This window comes from Lichenostomus cassidix, chromosome 2 (assembly GCF_008360975.1).
Source record: "Lichenostomus cassidix isolate B80296 chromosome 2, HeHo_3.0, whole genome shotgun sequence".
Lineage (NCBI taxonomy): Eukaryota > Metazoa > Chordata > Aves > Passeriformes > Meliphagidae > Lichenostomus > Lichenostomus cassidix.
Window position 1 is genome coordinate 115,073,439 of NC_139482.1, and position 20,405 is coordinate 115,093,843.

At 37.5% G+C, this 20,405-nt stretch overlaps 1 protein-coding gene across 6 annotated transcripts in view; it reads left to right on the top strand.

The window, feature by feature from the left end:
* CHD7 (chromodomain helicase DNA binding protein 7) overlaps nt 1-20,405 on the top strand; it is a 131,407-nt gene that overhangs the window by 57,979 nt on the left and 53,023 nt on the right. For all 6 annotated transcript variants that reach the window (XM_085052904.1, XM_085052903.1, XM_085052902.1 and 3 more), the window contains one exon: nt 15,934-16,355. In XM_085052904.1, the coding sequence (XP_084909030.1) occupies nt 15,934-16,355 (422 nt within the window). The remainder of the gene's footprint in view (nt 1-15,933; nt 16,356-20,405) is intronic.

Consider the following 20,405-nt stretch of genomic DNA (forward strand, 5'->3'; position numbering starts at 1 on the left):
TCATTTATCCTCATTGATTCTGCTCTCTTGTATTAGGGATGTTGTGCATAGGAAGCTCTTGAGGAAGAACAAGTTCTACAACACTACATTAGAAAGAGGTGAAATTCTCTTGGGAGCCTTTTTTGTTGTGACATTCCGGTTGGCAGGTTAAGACACAGGCCCAGCAAGTGGATACCAGCTCCCTCCTGCACTAACCTGCTCCTTACAAGTATATCACTAATACTTAAATAAGGTAACTGCATAAATGAACAAATGATGGATGACCAATAATTTAATAAATTGCCTACTTCTACTTTTGTGAAGTTTCTATTGTCTAGAGTACCTGAAAATAAAAATGACTTCTGGACTGTTTGGGGAAAATTGTCCAAACCAGGGAATAGAAAAGTTATTACAAAAGAGCACTGGGGCTGTGGTATTTTTATTTAATAAGCAGTCCTTTCTATTTTAAATAGCATTGTTACATTTTATATGACAGTCATGATACAAAGACAACTCCTTGTCAAAGAAAAAATTTTATAAAAACAAACATTTCAAATGACAGAGGTTTTCTTTGGAGTATCTGAGTAATCACATTCATAGCTGTGATGACTTAACGATGTGTGTGTAGTAAGGCTTATAAAACAGATAATGGCTTCAGGGTTTTTTCTGACTATTTTGGCCAGTGTGGTTATAAAAGGTTGTTGGGCAGCCAACCCCTTTTTTCAGTTTTGAAGATAAAACTTCTGTGACCAGGAGCTTGTTTTACCAGCCCTGTAAGTCTGCTTAATAGATATTTTCCTGCCCTAGAAAATTAAACATAAATGTTTTTTCTAAGCATATCAAGCTCTTTCTGAGCTAGTATATTCAGTGTTTGTCATATTCCAAATTGCATTTGTTAAATTGCATTTATTTTTTAATGTAAACAAGATTTTGCTGTTGATTTTTACTGTTCCCAGTCATTAGAAGCAAAGTACTTGTAAACGTTGTCTAGGCCATTGAGTTGAGCTTCCAGCTGTCACATGTGCCATCTTATGAGCTGCTTTTCTAAACCTCATCAAACTTAAAGAGCACTTGGCTTTTGCTCCCAGTATTCCTGTTTTTTGAACTTCTTACCCAAATCAGATTACTTTGAATGTTGGAACAAGCATCTGACTGTGTCCTAAATTTATTAGATGATGGTATTATACCGAATTTGCCCTGGTGTCAGTTTTACCCATCTTACTTATTTTCATTTCCTGTGTTAGGATCTGTCAGTGTTTTGGTAAATAGCAATCTATCTAAAATTAGTTTAATTCCCTTTAGACTTTTCCTTCAAGACAATACATACTTGTGCTTGATGTGGAAGATCAGAATTTTGTGCAGTGTTGTACTCTGGCACAAATACTTCCTTGCGTTTACTGGAAGCAATGTTGAGAGGTACTTGAACATTTTAATTTTCTTTTCCTCATTGTACATCACGCCAGTTGTTTGAAGACATCCTGTGGTTTAAGTACAAACTATTTTGGTCTTCAGCTACACAGTCTTACCTTGTTCTATGAAAGTATAAATGAATACAAAAAAATCAAGGGTAATAGAATGGCACAAAATTTACAAGTACTGAAGTATTTCAAGTTTGGAAATGCATGTGAAATACTGATTGAAATACTGATTAAATTTTAGAGAGCTCTACACTGAGGTGCCTAATTTCTGTGTTAGTGTTTTGAAGTTGTGAGGTGCCCACAATTCTGAGGATCTCACTTAGGACTAGGATGGTGAGTAAGCAAAAGCTACTCTACTGCTACCAGAGACACGCAGCTGTGAAATGCTTAAAGGACACCTTCCTTAGCAATAACATTTAAAAATACTAATTCCTCTTACTCATCTGCAATCCTCTTCCCACAGCTTGAGCTCAGGACTATAATGGAACCTATTAAGGGGAAAAGGTCTATGACTCAGCCATTGAGCCATGCAAACTCTTGGCTTCTTTAATTGGCACCATTAAATCTTTAGTAGTTTTTCTCTCATAATATGTAGGTGTCATTGGTATAAAATGCATCACTGCTGAAGATATATTATACCTTTTGCTCTCTGATTTCTGTGAGTTATCAACTATAGGTGTTTAAAGGCTGGTTAATCAGACTTTTTTAGAATTACTGCTTAACTAATTAGGAGTGTATTGAAAACAAAATGTAAGAAGGCTGTTGCACAAATCATTACTTTTCCAGGTTATTTTCCTTTTCTATTTAGACAGAGGAGAGGGAAATGGAAAAATCTGTCTTTGCGTTGTGTTTTATCTTCATAGAAGTTACTTAACATGAAGATTCTGTATCTTCTACATGACAGGGTGGGAGAAGTTAGTTCTTGAGCATATAATAAGGGGAGAACTGGCAAGATGTAGCTGATTTCTTTTTCCTGTTGCAGGCTGGTCTTGGGGTTGGTTTGGTATGTTTTTGATTGGGTTTGGGGGTTTTTTTAAGATACTGGAAAGTGAACATGGAAACAGCTGTAGTTTTGGAAGGGAGTCAGACGCCTTTAGAAACAATTTAAATACTGAAAGTTAAATGTTTGAATGCATAGGTATCTATTAGTAAATATAGGTATATAAGGAACAATAGCAGCTTTTAACTCTCCTTTTGTTGTTTTCCCACATAGTTAATTTGGGACACTTAGAGGTTTTCAGTATTTATGTTGTTGTAAGCATTAGTGCCTCCGAATGAGGGGCGTGATGAGGGCACTGGAAAACTGTAATTGTTACCATCTTTGGAGTCTGCCTTGTATCTCCAGTTGGCAAGAAGGCTTTGGTTGTAACATTTATATATACTTTTTGAAAGCAAGTATCAAGAAAGAACTAAGTAAGCGACAGAAAATATTAAACTATGTTACTTAATACGCAAAATTTAAGCGATTGTCTTTCCAGAATGAAGGCAAGCTGTAAAGCTGCAGTTAAAAAAGATCTCAAGTAGGGCTGACACTACATGTTCCTCATGCCTGTTAAACAGGATATACGCTGTGTAAGCAACCATGTTTTCTCTGCCCCTTTTTCCTATCTACGGACCTTCTGTGATAGAAGTAGCTGTTTAATTACTGTGGTTAAATTATTTGAGGTATAGCCGATAATTTGTTGACTGTATGTTATCCAGCAAGCCTGATAATGAATATCATTGAATCTCATGAAACAGGTAGACTTCCTACAAACAGCGTGTCTCTTCATATCTTTGTAAAGAATAGCTAAATGAGCTTTTTAGATAGCAGTTTTAATCATAATACCGAAAAACTTCACCAACCACTAATTCATTCGTCATCTAAACTCTCCTATAGTGTGTATTCTCCATTTTACATATGAGTAAACCAGGACAGAGGGGTGGGGAGTTGCCTGAGGCAAGAATGATAGCAATGGCATTTGGGGCTTCTTCGAGTCTATTATGCTGGGCTGTATTGCCCTAAAGCTGAAGCCAGGAGTAATCCAAGTAGGTGCTTTCTAGCAGTCACTGTTTAGCATTTCTTAAGAAGAAGGTCCATGGCAAGTCCTTTGCTAGAGAGCCCTCTTTGTAAGAAATGAGTATGTAATTTAAAAGAAAAGCAAAAAAAAATCCCAAAAAACCAATAAACCCCCTCCCCCCAAAAAAACCCCAACCAAACAAAAAAAACCCCAGAGAAAACCCAACCAAAAAAAAGCCCATCTAGAAGAAAAAAATAGAAAAATATTCCACTCAGTTGAGGCTGGTAGGAAAAAATAACTTATCTTTCCTGATGTTCACTGCTTTCACCACTCCTCATAGTATTTCCATTTTCTGTACTTAAGTTTTCAAGGTAACATGAGTCTTCAGGATAATGTCATAGTAATTTAAATCTAATTTAATCTAGAGGTCTCATCTGTCCTGTGAATTGCATGAGGCAGCAATTCTGGAGTAACTAGGGAAGCGTCACTGGTAGGTTAGAGATGTTATTGTAGAAAGTTAAGCAATAGGGTGTAAAATAACAACAATTATTCTTTGGTTTTGAGCATTTGAAATACTTAAGTAATTTTGACTGTAATTTAAAAAAATAAAAATATGTTTGTAATTTACAATATGTTTTCATAGGGTTGCAATGAATTTTAATCTTTTCAAGACAACATTGCATATTTGCTGTTTCACTTGCAGGCTGACTCATTGGTCAGTGTCAGAAGAAAGCTTTTGAATTTCTGCTGGACAAGAACAGTTTATTATTGGATAAAAATGGCTTAGAAAAGTAATTCCAACTTATTTGGGATATCTAATAGAAGTAAAAGTGATAGTGGCAGTGGGATTTTAGAGTTTCTTTTTCTCTCATGATGTGGTACTTCTTTGTGATTAAGGAAATGACATTTAGAATGTCAAAACATAAAGTTACAATTTTAAATTATGAATCTCCTAGTATGAAGTGTGCTCATCTTTACTGTGAGATTGAAACAGCAGCAATTAAAACACTGGGGTTTGGAGTAGGCATAAACAGTAGAGACAGCTTGATTGAGATATTGTGGATATTAATCTTATGGTATGAGAAAACATTTACCAAATATGGATTTTTGGGAGAAAAATTCTGACATGAGGCTCTTTTAATCAGAAGTCAGCAATGTAAAGATTAGAATAATTAAATAATAAGAAAAAATGGTTTAGAGTGGTTTAACTTTGTTTCTGTGGTGGTATGTTAGTATTTTACAGTATTAGAAGTCCATGTGATCAGAGAATTCTGTGTGTCTTTTTTTAAATATGTAGCAGAAAAGACTTGAGTGCAAGTTGTAGTTTAAAAAAAAGGGGCACCAGCTGAAGTAATGAATGAAAAGGATTTCATCTTTTGATTGTGGATACAGTACAACTTCACCTTGCAGAGGGGCAAGATGGCAAGGGAAGAAAAAGAGTATTGTATTATTTGTCCAGTGTGTCTGTTTCAGTCATCCAGATAAAATATTGTTGAAGTGAATGTTTGTCAGCTCCAAACTGAAACCAAAGTGTTCTATCTGTGCTGCTAGTGTTTCTTACAATGCTTTCAGCTCTTTTTTCTCGATCTCATACATTCCTATCTGCAAGATATCTTGCTGAAATTATAAAAATACCTTTTTGCAAACCATGGAAAAGTTCAGAGTGTTCTGTGATTTAATAAAATACTTATGGATGATATTGTGGAAATATCTTGGGGCTTCTGTGGGACCTCCTTTCTATGGACAGGGGTAAAAATTCAGGGTTTCTAGCCCTTTTCATATCTGTTGAAATCTTAAACATCTGATGCAATTGCCATTTCCTTGAACTATTAGAACATTATATACGTATTTATACCTTTGGGGAAAACTTGTTCTTCTTTTGATGAGGCCATGCAGATAGGGGAGATGATAAAGTTCTTATGAAGACTGTCTATGAATGGCATCCTCTTTTCACCAGCCTTGTCATCTGACGCATGTTTGTCATTAAATTGGGATTGGTATGTTTTTTATATGTGCTGGCTTCTTAAACATGGTTGTTTAGCAAGTCTGGAAGCAGATGGTTGGGAGCTTTTAAAACAAAAATGCTGGGCTTTTATTTTCCTAGGTAAATAAAGAAGGGGTTGTGAAAGTGATAGAAAAGTTATATCTATTCCTACTGTATTGGAACAAGCACCATACGCTAATAAATGTCATGGCCTAAAAATACATTTGAAAGCATTTTGCTGGTGCTTTCTATATCTTACTGTTTTATGAATGTTCGAAGTCGTGCTCTTCAGTTGCTGCTCTCAATCACTTCTACAAGCAAGGGCTTGTTGGGCAGCTGGGATCCCCAGGTTGTCCCCTGAAAGATGGCTTTCTCAGAGGTGGGCTAGTCCTGTTGAAGACCCTTGCATTAGAGTGCCCTCAGCAGAGGGGTGAGAGGTTGCCCTGGGGCAGGTGACATGGCAAAACAGAGCATGAATTACCTCAAGAATGCTTAAAGGACTTGCTATGACTGGTGTCTTTCTAAAGCTTCCCAAGGCTGGAAGACAACCAAGCCCAGAAGAAAGGCCACTGTGGTGTGCATAAGTAAGCAGAGCACATAGTTGTGGATGTGAAGGCTGAATTTGAGGACTTTCTGGCACAGGCATGCTGTAAAAAAATACAGAGGCATGAAGTGGTGCCAGGTAATTAGATTGGGGCAATATGCAGTTGTAGCCACATGGTGCCCATCTGCTCCTAGTGGATTTCCTTACAGTCTGTTACAGTCTGTAACTTTCTTATGAAGGGAAGTGGAGGGAGGGGCACTAATCCTCTTCTCCCTGGTGGCCAATGAGAGGACCTCAGGGAATGGCATGAAGCTGTGTCAGGGGAGTTTTAGTTTGGATATTAGGAAAATGGTTTTTTCCAGAGCTGGTTGGGCAATGAAATAAGCTCCCCAGAGAAGTGCTCATAGCCCCAAGCCTGACAGAAAAGTGTTTGGATGTTTTCAGGGACATGGTGTGACTCTTGGGGTGTCCTGTGCAGGGCCAGGAGTTGGATTTTGTGGGTCCCTTCCAACCCAGGATATGCTATGATTCTGTGATTCATTGTTAAAAAGCATTAGTATTGTCCTTACAAGTAATGGACTGGAGCTCACAGGATGTTCATCAGACAGGTGCAAATTTCTGTAATTTGTATTTACATGATCCTTAAGTACTGTAAGAGCAGGCAGGAGAAAAATGTTTCCTGGCCTGCAAGTCTTCAGCTTAATCTAATGAAAAAACCTATCCCAAACATGCTGCTCTTCTCTCTATAGTTGTTCTCTCTTCCTTAGACTAAAGTAAACTTTTTTATTATAAATTACAAGAAGATAAGGTGTACTTTTTCTGAATTCAGATAGAGAATACTTTATTAGAGGTTTGGCAAATCAGAAAAGAAGTATTGCTTGTGAATTAACACATATACCGTGTATTTTTAGTTCTTTAATTGTATGTATCTCTCAATTAAACATACAATATAGTACTTTATTACTCTTCACCTTATATTTTTTACATTTATAGCCTGTTAAGTAAGTTTTTCTGTTAACTCTTGGGGGTTAGAAGGGGTGGGGGAAAAATACCAGAATAGAAATGCTCTTGCTGTTGTAGTGTGTAATGCTATTACTGCTACTATAACTTGCAGCAGTGAAAGCACAGATGGAACTTTTTCAGTTGCCTGTGGTCAGAAGAACCAGTGTTTGTACCACGTATGCTGGCCTTTGATTTTTTCTGTAGTCATAAACCTGGTGCTGTTTGCTGCATGTCACTGTGATTTAAATTTGGTAACAGAAAGATATATCGATAGGAGTAGATATGATCTATTTAAGGTCCCTCTGAAAACAGTTCTCTGAGCGACTTAAGTCTTCCGTAGAAAAAAACCAATGTTTTAGGGGACGTTTATCAGTTCTATTACTGTGGGCAGGCTCTAAATTCTTAAGGTACCAAGTCAGCCAGGACTGTTTTGTTGCATTTTCTTTTTCTGGGTGGGGAAATCAGGGTGTTTAGTGGAAATCATAGTTGGTACCAGAGCATCAAATACTAAGGTGATGGCAATACAATGTGATGTAGGAACAGGTTACCCTGTTGACTGTTTTGGAGGAACTGCTTTGCTTTCACGGTGAAGCATAAGGGCTGTGGGGAACATGGAGGCAAGCCCAAGAGCAACAACTCAGCCTGTATATAGGCTAAAATGTTAGGTTAGTCTTTTATAATGCTGATTTATTTAATAATAGCAAGTCAACTGTTTTGGTTGAGTATGTGCAGATGTTTCGTCCCCTGTATTCCTTCTTTACTGGAGAAGTTGAAGTATTGTACTAGATTCTCTGGAGACTCTTTCATCCTGACATGTTCTTACTTTACTGTATCCCTGTCTTGCATGGAGATGAGCAGCCATTGCCTTGTCTTAGAGGGGTTGGAAAAGACTGTTGCTAAATCTCCTGGATATTCTCTAATCCAAGGAATTCTCTAGTAAGCACTAGGTATCTGGATAGCTGTGCCTGGGAATAACTTCACAAAGAAAATACACACATTTTAAAATACAGATGTTACATGGCAGAATCAAGGAAACTTTAAGGCTGGAAAAGACCTTTAAGATCATCAAGTCTGATTGTCAACCCAGCACTACTGTGTTCACCATTAAACCTTGTCCTCAAGGGTCGTATCCACGTATTTTTGAATGCTTTCAGGGATGGTGACTGCCACTTCCTGGGCAGTCTGTTCCAATGTTTGACAAACTGTTTCTGTGAAAAACAAATTTCTAATATCCAATCCAAACTTTGCCTGGCACAACTTGAGGCCGTTTCTTTTCATTTTGTAATATGTTACCTGGGAGAAGAGACTGACGCACCTCACTGCAATATGTTACCTGGGAGAAGATACTGACATGCACCTTCCTTTCAGGTAGTTGTAGAGAGTGATAAGGTCTCCCCTGGGCCTTCTTTTCTGCAGACTAAAAACCCCAGTTCCCTCAGCCACTCCTTATAATACTTGTGCATGCCCTTCAGAAGTAAAGTGTTAAGAAAAAGATGCTTAGAGGCCAATCGACAGTAGGACTCTTGCTGGCCTGCTGGTCATTTTCTCAGTTGTGGTATAGACTGCACGGCATAAACTCTGCAAAACTTCCGTGGTAAAACCTGTTGGCATGTTCTGGCACATCTGCTTGATAGCAGAGCACACACAAAGTGAAGTTTCCTTTTACTGTGGCCATGCAGGGAGGGCAGGCTTGAGGTGGACAAGCTGTCAGCATGAGCAATAAGCCTTTACCAGTAGAATTCAGCACCTAATTGTCCCACCCTTTCTATGTGTCTCTGCAGCTAGAGCTAGTAAAAACTTGCCAAAATCATGAGTCCTCAACCAGTTTACATGGTGATGACAGAGATTAGAGTCTGGCTGCTGTTGTGTAATATTTAGGACCTGCCCTGCTTTCATTAGGAGCAGCAGTATACTGCTAAATCCGTGTATACTGCAATCTCTAGCAAACAAAGTGTAAACAAGTATTTGTCTTGTTGACCATCACATCACCAGTTACACACAATCTGTATGGTAGCTATTGCAATGTTTCACATGAAGAGCCAACTTGGAGCATGCATGCTTCATTACTGTAGGTGTGGCAGTTGCCTGAGATTGCCTGATCAACGCTGATGTCGGTTCTGATCGATGGACAGCAACATAGGAACTCTGTTATGGGACAAGTTAGTTGTTTCTTGAATGAATTGATGGCACTCATTGCTCTGGCTGATATTCCATAGGCTTAGTAATGTGTCTCACTTTTTCTATGAGCACAAAACACTACATATGATTACTGTAAAATATCATGGGATGTTTGCTTTTTGGATGGCCACATTAGTATCATTCATCTTTTGTAATCTGTGTTATTCCACAGAGTACATGATCAGAAAATAATTCTAATACTATAGCTATGCTGAGACTCAATTAAGAAACTCTGTATTTTTCATAGCATGTTTTTATTCCTCCAAATACTTTAACTGGGTGGTATTTTCAGCTCCACCAAGTCAGCAATGATAGTAGTTTTACAGTGGTGGCTGAGAGCTGGTTTTAGTCACTTCCACGCCACTGTTAGGATGATCTTGGCATCAGAATTCTAGATTTTTTGATTCAGAGTTTTTAAAAAAACTTTGGATCAGCAAGTTATAACTTGTTAGTAATTGTACTGGTTTTAACAGGTTTCCAGTAGTAGTAACAGAGCAGGATGACTTAGAATAGTCTTAGGTTATTATGTTTTCCTCTAAGACTTGCTTAAGAAACAAAATGGCATTGCAGCAGCACTTTGCTAAAACATTAACTTTTTTCATGAATGGTAGTTTTGTCTTGCTAGGAAGGTATTAATAGAACTTCCGTTTTCTATACATATTCAACTGTGTTCTGTAGAGGTATGTCAAGAAATTTAGATTCCTGTCAAGCCTATTTGCAAAATAAACTTCAGTTCTCATCTGGTGTGATGTCTTTCCCTTTATTGCAGAGATCACTGTTGGTTTATTAGTCCCAGTTGTCACTTTGAAACTACAATTTTCTTAGGAGGGTTTCTGTATTACTGAGATATCAGTTGTTTCTAAACAGCATCATGTTCCCCAAAGTATTTTAAGTTTAGTGCTAAGTGTTTTCGTATAGTACAGTAAAAGAAACATACACATCTTCAAGGCAGTAGTTTCATAGAAAAGGGAAGGGATCATCATTCACAATAAAGGAGAAGAAGCTGATTGGTAATACATATTTTTTAAACAAATACAGGTGTGAACCTCATCTTGAGATGTTTCTGGACTTCACCTACTATAGGAAAAAATACTGTACAGCTTTTGCTAAATGTAGGTACTGGCACATGGCTGGAGTTTTGGAGGTGGTGTTGATTCCTGTTTCATCTGGACTTTTTACTGATATGGGAGCTCTGCATGAGGACAATGTTAGGAAATGAATTATGGAGATTCAGAAAGGATGAAGCATGCTTCACATTGAGGGGACACTAAGAGAGGCCTAATGCTGAAAGTATTCATGAGACAAGCTGAGAATTGCAGGGACAAAACAATGTATAAAGACATGACGCAGAAACTTTGCACATTAGTCAAGATGAGTAGTTCATTCTAAATAATCCAGAGGGAGAATGAATCCTGTCATTAACCTTTGAAAAGAAGAATTATGGAGCAATTTGGTTATGTGATGGCTTTTTTCTGTGCCATCAGTAAGGATACAAATTTGAAATGAGTGATCTACCTGTGGTAATAGGTAGAGCTGCTGCTGGAAGCATGCTATAGTCTGTCTTCTGTTTGAAAAGAATTTGCACAGGTTGCTGTTTTAACTTCTCCGAAGTGAAAGTGATAATTGAACAGGGTTGCAATTGTGAACATTCTGTAATGATTTACCTAAAGTGAAATTATCCATTGTATGGAGATCATACCAAAGAGGTTTGTATTTTGAAGTCAGTGGGAACTGACTGAGCACTTGCTTTACTGTTAGACAACTTAGTAAGCCAAAGTTAAAGAAAATTGAAATGAAGTGTGGTTGTTGTAGATCTTTATTAAAATATGGAAAAGACCTGGAAGTCTGGAAATAATACCTACGAGGGAAATGAAAGTGTAGTCCTGATAAAAAGGAAATTTTTGTTTTTAAATGTTGTTTGTTTGGTGCTGATGTTTAAATTTCAGTAAGTTAGCTGAGTCATGGCGCATACTTTGCTGCGTTTGCTTCATACTTCTTAGAGCTCAATATTGGCTCAAATTGCTGCTCTGCTAGGGAAGTGACACTCTGCTGCTTTTTGTGCAGTTGATTGTGGTTCAAACCTTGCTGGAGCAGCAGAAAGACTCTCCTCCTTAACCTCCCTCCCTGCCACTCACCCTCATTGGATTAATCCTACGTCTTGCCCATCTTGCTACTTCATGTAACAGGCCTGGTTTGAGACAGCTCTCTGTGCGTTGGGCTGGGGAGAATGAGCTTAGCTCTAAAAGTGTAAGCAGCTGTGAAACACAGCCAGCTTGGTTTTAATTTTTCAAGTCTTGGTGATACATGTTTGGAAGCTCAAAAATATGTTGGAATTCCAGAAATTTTGCAGTCTAGAAACAGACTATTATATTTCTCCAATAGTCTTTTCAATTTTTATTTCCTTGTATGTTGTTGGCTCTTACTGACAATGCTGTGGAGCGTATTGAGCAACAAATTACTTTAACTCTTCAGAGTTCCTGAAGAATCTCTGTTTTTCTCTAATAAGCTGCGATCTTTAGGAGTGTCCTGCATTGTGATATTGCATGTTAATAGCATTGATTAACTGTCGAGCAGTGGGAACTGATGAGAAAATGTCCATTGTAAAATGAAATGGAATTACTGAAGACTGTGCCACGCTGCTGGTTAGGGAGGTGACTAGCCCCAGTAGTCGCTGGTAGGAGTATTAATGTGAGCTCCAGGTTTTTTCGCATGATTAAAACAGGCCATCTGTTCTTTGTTAAATGTTTACAAAAACAGCTTTTCTCTAAAAGATTTAAAGAGATGTGGGTCTAGTAAACACACCAATATTTTTGAGCACCTTTTTCACCTTATTTCAAATAATACCAAAAATAATTCTGCTGCAATATCAAATAGGATGAATACCTAAATGTGTTTAATCTCCACTGGTTTCTTTCCCATGGAAGATTAAATTTTGTACTAACATACTAAATTATGGCTTTGTTACTACTAAAAGCAGCAGGAAAAGTAATTTCTGTGAAGTATGCAGATAATTTTTTTCAGTCTTTTGGTACAAACTTGTAATATATGGGGTTTTTTTTAAATTCTATAAACGGAAAATGGGGTTCTTTGATTAGAAATTGTGACCCTGTAACTAGAGCTAATCCTTTCTAGATTTAAAGAAGTAGAACTATTTGAAATAATTCCCTGTGGTAGGCTTAATCTAATATTTATAGTGAAAGCCTGTTGTTCTTCCTTTTCTCCCTACTTAAGAAAGAGCAGACAACTGGTTTGGGGTAAGAAAATGCATCTTTAAAGCTGCTTCCCGTCTCTTCTCAGTAGATTTGTGCTGCTCCTACACAGCTTCACACTAGGGAGCAATGTGGGGTTGTCGGTTAGGGATAAACGGTTTTAGCATATTGCAGAAGTACAGCCACAGACTTCCTAGAAAAATAAAAGTATTCACAGCTATTTCTTCGAAAGAGTGCTACAATTTAGAAAATTACATGCAAGTGAATTACAAAATGTACCAAACTGCAAGGGGAGTGGCATGTGGCAAAAGTAATGTATTTTCAAGTAAAAGGAAATAAAACCTACAAAACCTAATTAGGGCAGAGTTGTCTTTTTGTAGCTTCAATGTTCCAGCGATTGTGAATGATATGAACCAAAATCATAGTATTTTTATGCTTGGTAATGCACATAACTTGAAACTTTAAATAAAAGGCAGTAAGTTTTGGGTTTTTTAACATTTGTTTCAGGCATCATGTTTCAATCTAATTTATAGTCTTCAGTTGTTTTAGAGCCTGAGAATGACTCTTGTGAAAAAGGTTAGTGAAAAATAAGAATCTGAAATTTCACAGGCTACTACAGTGTGGCAGCAATTGCTGCCAATCTCAGGGGCTTACCTTCTGGCCAGACCTTACACTAAAACTACAAATGTCAAATCATGAAGGGCTGACACTGCTGTTGTAGAGATTTGGAAAGCTTCACTTTCAGATTGCTTATGACTCTGCTGAAAGTTGTTGTTGAGACTCAAATAAACGAAAACAATCCACAAGTCTTAAAAAGGCAACAGTATTTTTTTTTTTGAATACTGAAGCATGTATAAAATATAGTATTGATATCAGTGACAGTCATACCATTAATGAAGTAGCAGTGCTGAAAATTTTGTAAAATTAAAATCTACATGGCATTACTGGATTTATTGGGGTTTTTAGTATTTGTTGGCTTGGCTGTTTCATATGCTTGAGAAGAAGAAAAATAAATTAAATACTTATCCTGATCTCTTCTAGAAAGTTGTGCCTTATACATAAGCTTTTAGGTAATTTTGAAAGTCTCTTAATATGGCAAACAAATAATGCAGTGCCAAATTCAAGGTACTTGCTCAATACAAAATCTACAAATAATGGAAAGAAAACCCTAGATTTCTTACATGTTATACATAGCAGGTCAGCAGTATTTTAAAACAGGATTGAGTATGGTAGGGGACAGCTCAGTAAAAAATTGGTGGAACTCGCACTTGAGGTTTCTGCAAAATGTAGGATGCATGAGATCCAAAATAACAGATAATGCAGAAATATATTTACTATCTTGCAAAAATATAGGTTAAAAATACTGCTCTGAAAACCTGGGGATAAGGAGTACTTATTGGTGATCTCTGTAATATTCTTGTGTTTTCCTACCTAAAAATAATTGTTAGTACAAGCACATGACAGTCTGAGGTAGAGAGAAGATAGTTTTGTTTTGTGTCATATAACAAATCTGAGACACTCAATTCAGTCAACCAAATTCAGAACCAATCAGAACATTTTAAAATATCTCTTTTATGTAATACATAATCGGACTGCAGAACTCATTGTTGCTACTGACTTTCTGGGATAGTTTTCTAAACATACCCGGTTTTTGTGAACTTTCCAGCAGGGAGATTTAAGTGCCAATGGTGACTACAGATGTCTTGAACAGGTGTTGATTCATACTTGAGGATGCCTGACATGAGATGGTCTTGAGGTGGGGCTGATTGATGCAGTGCTAATGCAATGAGTGTATCAGGTTTGCATAAGAGCTGGGTTTCCACCACAACTTAGACCCTGTTGCACAAAAAAGGATCTTAATAAACAGAGGGAGGACAGAAACATGCAGAAGTCACCCTGGAAGTTCTTGGTTAAGCCAAGGAGACCGAGATCATCAGTCAGTCACTCAGGCCTTCCCTCTTGTCCTGTCTCTTCCATGAAGAACTGTAGTGTGTAGAAAAAAATCTTGTCTTAACTTTCTGACAGCATTGCTCCTTCTGCTCTTGGGTGGCTTCTGAGTATGTGAGTATATTTAGTGCACAGTGGGTTTATGTTACTGTGAAGAAATGCCAGAAGTAGTTAGGTTTGCACTGGTTCAGTTTGTTTACATTCTGAAAATTATGTTAATGTATTTGGAAATACACATGTGTTCACTTTCTCATATAATGTCAAGATTTTTGTTTCCTAAATCTTAAGTGCATTACTGTTTAGATCTAGGTGGCTGAAGTAGATATATCTGTGTATGCTCATCAGTTCCCCTTACACTTAGGGATTGGTCTTCTAGTCATTCATTTGCACACTTACCACTTCTAAGTAAGTGTGATTTGAAAAAAAAGTGGAGAAAAGGAAATGCAAAGAACATTACAGTTATAATGGCACTGCTTTTCCTAGAAGTAAAATTCTTATTTGTTATAAGCTCTTCTTCTCCCCAATTCAATGGGACAAACATTTCAAATGGCTATCATTTTGCATCATGACTAATGGGAAACTCATCCACCTGGAATCATCCTGACTTAATTTTTAGGGAGCAGAGAAGGAGGAGAAGCAGAGAGAGAAAGAGTGTGGGTAAAATGATCTGACCGTATATATAGGTGCAAGAAAGGCATCAGTACGGTGTTATGCTGTTACTTTTCTTCTAGAAAAGCACTGTCGTCCTGCATTTAGAACCATGAGCAGGCATGGGGAAGCAGGTCAGAGCTTTGATATGCTGCAAAGTCATGGTAGAGCTTATATATCTGTTCACTGCAGACTCATGGATCTTTGTGTAGAACAGAATCATTAAGGTGAAAATAGTTGACAATATATCAAGCAATTTTTTTTAGTCTAGGCATTTAACATTTTTGTAATTATATATAGGTTTTCCTGCAGTTTATAAGTTTCATGTAAACCTGATATGCTATAGAGATTTTGAAATATGATGTTAATGCAGGTTCATAAGCACTTACCCTAGTTCTCTGTCCAGTCTGGAGCAGGAGCAAATCTGTTACGAGTACAAGCTGGAAGCTGTGGATCTTGGACATAAAACGTAACATTGTATTACATTGCTTAATCCTTCACTTGCTGATCAAAATATCTGTCACAGATGAGCCAGCGTAAATTGCCTTGATTAATTTTTTGTCAATACAGCCTGTGAATATACTTTTACTCTCCTCTGAATGTCTAGAAAAAAACTTTACCAATTCTTCCTCCAAAGGACAAAATTCCAGTGCAGCTGAATAATTTGTAACAAGTTAATCATTCTACTAACAGCTATTTTGAAATACCTGAAACAGCAATTGCTTTCCTTCTGCATCTATGTGTTGAAGACTAAATATTTTCTATATTTCCACTTTATACAAGCTTTAGAATAATTTTACCCTTGAGATATCAAGAATTTCTGGTCATTTTGTTATTGTTTTGACTGCAAAAAGCCTTGTTCTTTACTGTTTTACTGCCTAGTGGTTTAGATATGCTGACTCTTGTTAACAGGCTAATCTTGTGCTTAATATTTTCTCCCTCTGTTACCTCATGCTCTTAAAGAGCAAAGTTTTAGAAATCAAAACTGCAGATCTACAATTTTATTTCTGTTTATCTCTCTCAGCATTCTCCGTCGGAACCCTTTTTAGAGAAACCAGTGCCGGATATGACTCAGGTTAGTGGACCGAATACCCAGCTAGTGAAAAGTGATGATTATCTGCCGTCAATTGAGCCGCAGCCACAGCAAAAGAAAAAGAAAAAGAAAAACAATCACATTGCTGCAGAAGGTCCCAGTAAAGGTTTTGGTAAGGAAGACTTTCCTGGGGGACTTGACAGCCAGAATCTAAGCAGAAACTCAGTGGATTGCTCCCAAGAAGACAAGAAGAAAAAGAAAAAGCCCAAGGCAAAAAAAGAACCGAAGGATCCTAAAGAACCCAAGGAAAAGAAGGAACCCAAGACCCCCAAAGTCCCTAAGACCCCTAAAGAGCCAAAGGAAAAGAAAGCAAAAAATACCACGCCAAAACCCAAGACCAGCAAAAAGGCTAGGTAAGTCAGGTAACTTGTGTATGTGATGAGAGAAAAACAGTGTGTTTGTGGGATTTCTAGAGCATCTGTGCTAAATGGCGTGGGTGGAGAGGAAATCTTGTTTTGTTGTTTGCCTTCTACCATCTACAATATCATGTTTTTGAGAAGCTTGGGCACATTTCTCTTGTTTGACTTTCCTGTTTATGGCTTCACAGTTATTTTAAGCAAGCTGGAAAGAGGCAGAAGGTTAGTTTTTCCTTTCAAGGCAGAAAAGTTTCTGGATGTGTTAGATTTCAAAGCTAATTCTTTCTCCTCTAAAGCTCATCTGTCCTTGTGTGTGGTTTTTGTGCTGAGAAATTAAATTGCTTCAACTTTAATGTAGGTTTGACCAAATTCAGAGATGAAGGCTTAGAGTAAAATGGTTTGATGATATTTTTCGCTAAATAAAGAAGTTAAGTACTTCACATTGTTGTATGCTGTACAATCCTTACAGACACTTTTTAAATTAACACAACTCATGGGCTCTAAGCTCTGCTGTTAAAAAGGCATTTTTGTATGGATATTGATGTGTCCTCACTGTAGGAAATTATATTCATTTTGCTGTTTCATTTAAGACAATTTTCCTAGCAGAAAATCTTAGTGGATAAACCAGATGGTTCAACCCTGTTTCTTAACTGGGTTTCTTAACTTTCCATTCAGCGTTGTCTACCTTTATCAGGATAAGCTTAAAACGCTACAGAGTAGTACGAGAAAGAATAAACTGTCGTTACACATGAGTAAATATGTCGTAGGTAATAACACAGATTCTTTCCTTGTCCCTCAAGTCCCTAAATACTGTGGTTATAAATGCCTACTTGAAAGAAAACTGAGACCAAAAAGACATTAAAGCTCAATATTTTTTTTCATTTGTACCTAGAATTTCTTACAACTGTTCTGAATTTGTTCCAAACATCTGAATCTGTTTCTAAGATGTGGCTAGAGTTATAGAATATAACTTCCAGATGGAAGCACAGCCAGACTTGGTTAATCCAAATCAGTTTGCAAAATCCATTTGTATTAGGGTTTAAAAATTGCAGTTAATGAATCAGCTTTGCATATATTCTACAAGACTGACTATTTATTGATTAGGTTTGATACAGCTCTATATCTAAATGAGGCATGGGCAGTAAGATGTTACTTGTTGCTTTAGCAAGACAGAGAAGGTTCTATACTAGCAGAGATGATGTTTCCTGAGGAATTTATAAACACTGGCTTGTAAAATCAAGTGTTATTGTGTACAGGTTATATTAACTGATCAGTAAATTACAGTTGATCAGCCTATCCCTATTGCAGCATTTACTTTGGCTGTGTACCAGATTGTCCTAAGGATGGGGTTTACATACACAGCAGCAATTCACAGCTTAGAAAATCTCTTAAGTTATATATCACCCAGTATGTATTTTTGGAACCAAAATACTGTATCAGCTAAAATAGCCTTTTTCATAGAAAGGGACCCCTGGAGATCATGTAGTTCAACCCTCCTGCTAAAGCAGGTTCACCTTCGGAGGGTTGCACAGGGTCACATCCAGGTGGGTTTTTAATATCTCCCGGGAAGGAGACTCCACAGCCTCCGCAGGTAGCCTGTTCCAGTGCTCTGTCATCCTCAAAGTAACATTTTTCTTCTTAGGCAGGTGGAACTTTCTGTGTTTCAGTTTGTAGCCACTGTCTCATGTCCTGTCAGTGGGCACCTCTGAGCAGTGTCTGACCCCATTGTCTCGACACTGATCTGCGGCATTAAACACGCGATTTCCACGATGATATGGCAAAGACACTTTATTGCAAAAATCCAGGTTCTTAAACTGTTAGTTTGTTATGAGTTTACATACTTGTGAGGCACAACAAATGTGCTTAACCAACCACCATAGACCATGATAGGAACAGGCATCAAATGTAACCAACCACAAGCCCAACGATGTGAGCACTTATTGGTTCTAAAAATTGTTCTACAATTATGTAACTTGTTTTTCACCTCTAGTTTAGCTGAGTCATTCCCAGGATGCTTTACTAGTTAGCCAAAGTAAAGAGGTGAGCAAGGATTTTACAAGGGCAACAGGGCCTGCAGACTCGATCCTTAAGATACTTGTTTGCATTGATAAGATTTCAGTCATCTCCAGGCTAAAGAGGCCTAGCTTCCTCAGCTTTTCCTCTAAAGAGAGATGCTCCAGTTCCCTAGAGTCACAGTTTTAAATGCTGACCAGGCTACATAATAAATGCTACTACCATTTCCCAGATTTTTGCTACCAAAAAGTAAAAAAACTTTTACTGCAGGACGTCTCAATTAGTGCAATTGACTACAATGAAGTCTTTTTTAATAAACCATGGTTAGAAGGAGTCTGCCTCAAAAACACCCATTGGTGATGATCTGGAGATCAGAGCTGGTCTGTCCTGTCCATTCAATACCTCCATGTGCATCTTCTCTAAATCTTGGGACATGCCATGCAGATTAAAGGAGCAGTGTTTCCTCTGAAGGAACAAAACATTGATTTCTTAGTTGTGTTTGTAGGAGAGACTTTATCTTCTTTCCCATGCAATGACTCTTGTCCCTGGCTTCTAGTACTAAGAGTATTCTAAGTCCTAAGCCCTGTTGTTTTACCTATGAGAGAAACATGTTTGGAGCAAGAGTAAGAGCGCCCGATGTTCCTTATGCTTACTCAGGGGTGTGGAGAAAGTCCTATTTTTGCCATAACGGGCTTGTGTCTCTTGTTACCAAATGCACTCCACAAAACAAGGTTGTTCTCATTTTGTGGTCTTGTCAGTTTCAGTATCAAGCTTCTTTGAAGAACCCAGAGACTGTGTGGGGATGCTATGCTGCCAAAGAATTTTAAATCAGTGAAAGAAATTTGCTTACTTTGGCAACATCACAGACTGGGGAACCTGTCCAGTGACAGATCACTGAATCAAGTTTTTAAATAAATCAACAGTCCAAATGTTTAATCATATTAGCCACAGTATTTCAGCAGCACTAACTCCGGAAAGGAAATATTACAGTAGCTGAAATGAGTGAGATTAATGCAAGTTAATACAGATTATGGATGGTTATGTAGAAGTAAAATATTTTGATAAAGTTAGTATCTGGCGCGTCTTTACTACTACTGCTTATATGGCTCAGTATTTTGCTTCTAAGCATTGAAAGGAGTAGTGTGATTTAGAAATCTAAAAATGTTGTGTGTAACTAACGGTCCTCATTCCCGAGTAACATGATCAGCTTCAATAGAAGAATTTTGCAGTCTTGTAAAATTAAGGTAAATAAATTTAGGTATTTATTGAAGAGCAATATTTTTGGATAGAGCATGATGAGTCCTTAACTACTGAGTTTGACACAGACTGTATTACACCATGCAGATAGATTAAAAAAATCTGATGTTTAATTATCTTAACCATTTTGTAATTTAATATAACTCATAACCCTGCTATTTTAGTTCCAATTTCAACTAAAAGTATAATCCTTTTATATAACAAATAATAACAAAACCCCAGAAATGCTATCCTTCACATCTCTGTTGTCTTTGGTGCAAATTGTGACAAAATGAGCAGCCTGCCTCATTGAAATGCACCTTCATGTGAGGGACAAGTCAGATTAGAGAATGGAAGAAGCTGATTAACTTCGTGCTGGTTTGAATTGTATGTCATGGCATCTCAGAAAGAAAACACCCAAATGGGCTGCTAGCATGTTACACTGCATAGTGAAAGAAAGATCACATAATAATATTGTACTATTATACTTTTAATGGATATTAGTCCAGTCTTGCCAATACAGATAGACAAATATAGCAGTGGCTAAAAAAAAAAAAAAAATTGGCAAAACAAATCTCTTGTGGACCAAACTAGTCAAGTTTGAAGGCAAAATGTAGGTAAACCTGGAATCACAGGTGAAGGGTTCTCATCAAATTGGGTGGGTGCTGAGTATTATGTGTGCTCTAAATGTTATGGAGCCAGCTTCAGGCACATGCAATGCAGGCAGATTTTTCCAAAAGTAGATGGACAGGGAAAGGCAAATAATCCTACCGAATTGCAAAGTCATGGCTCAGATGT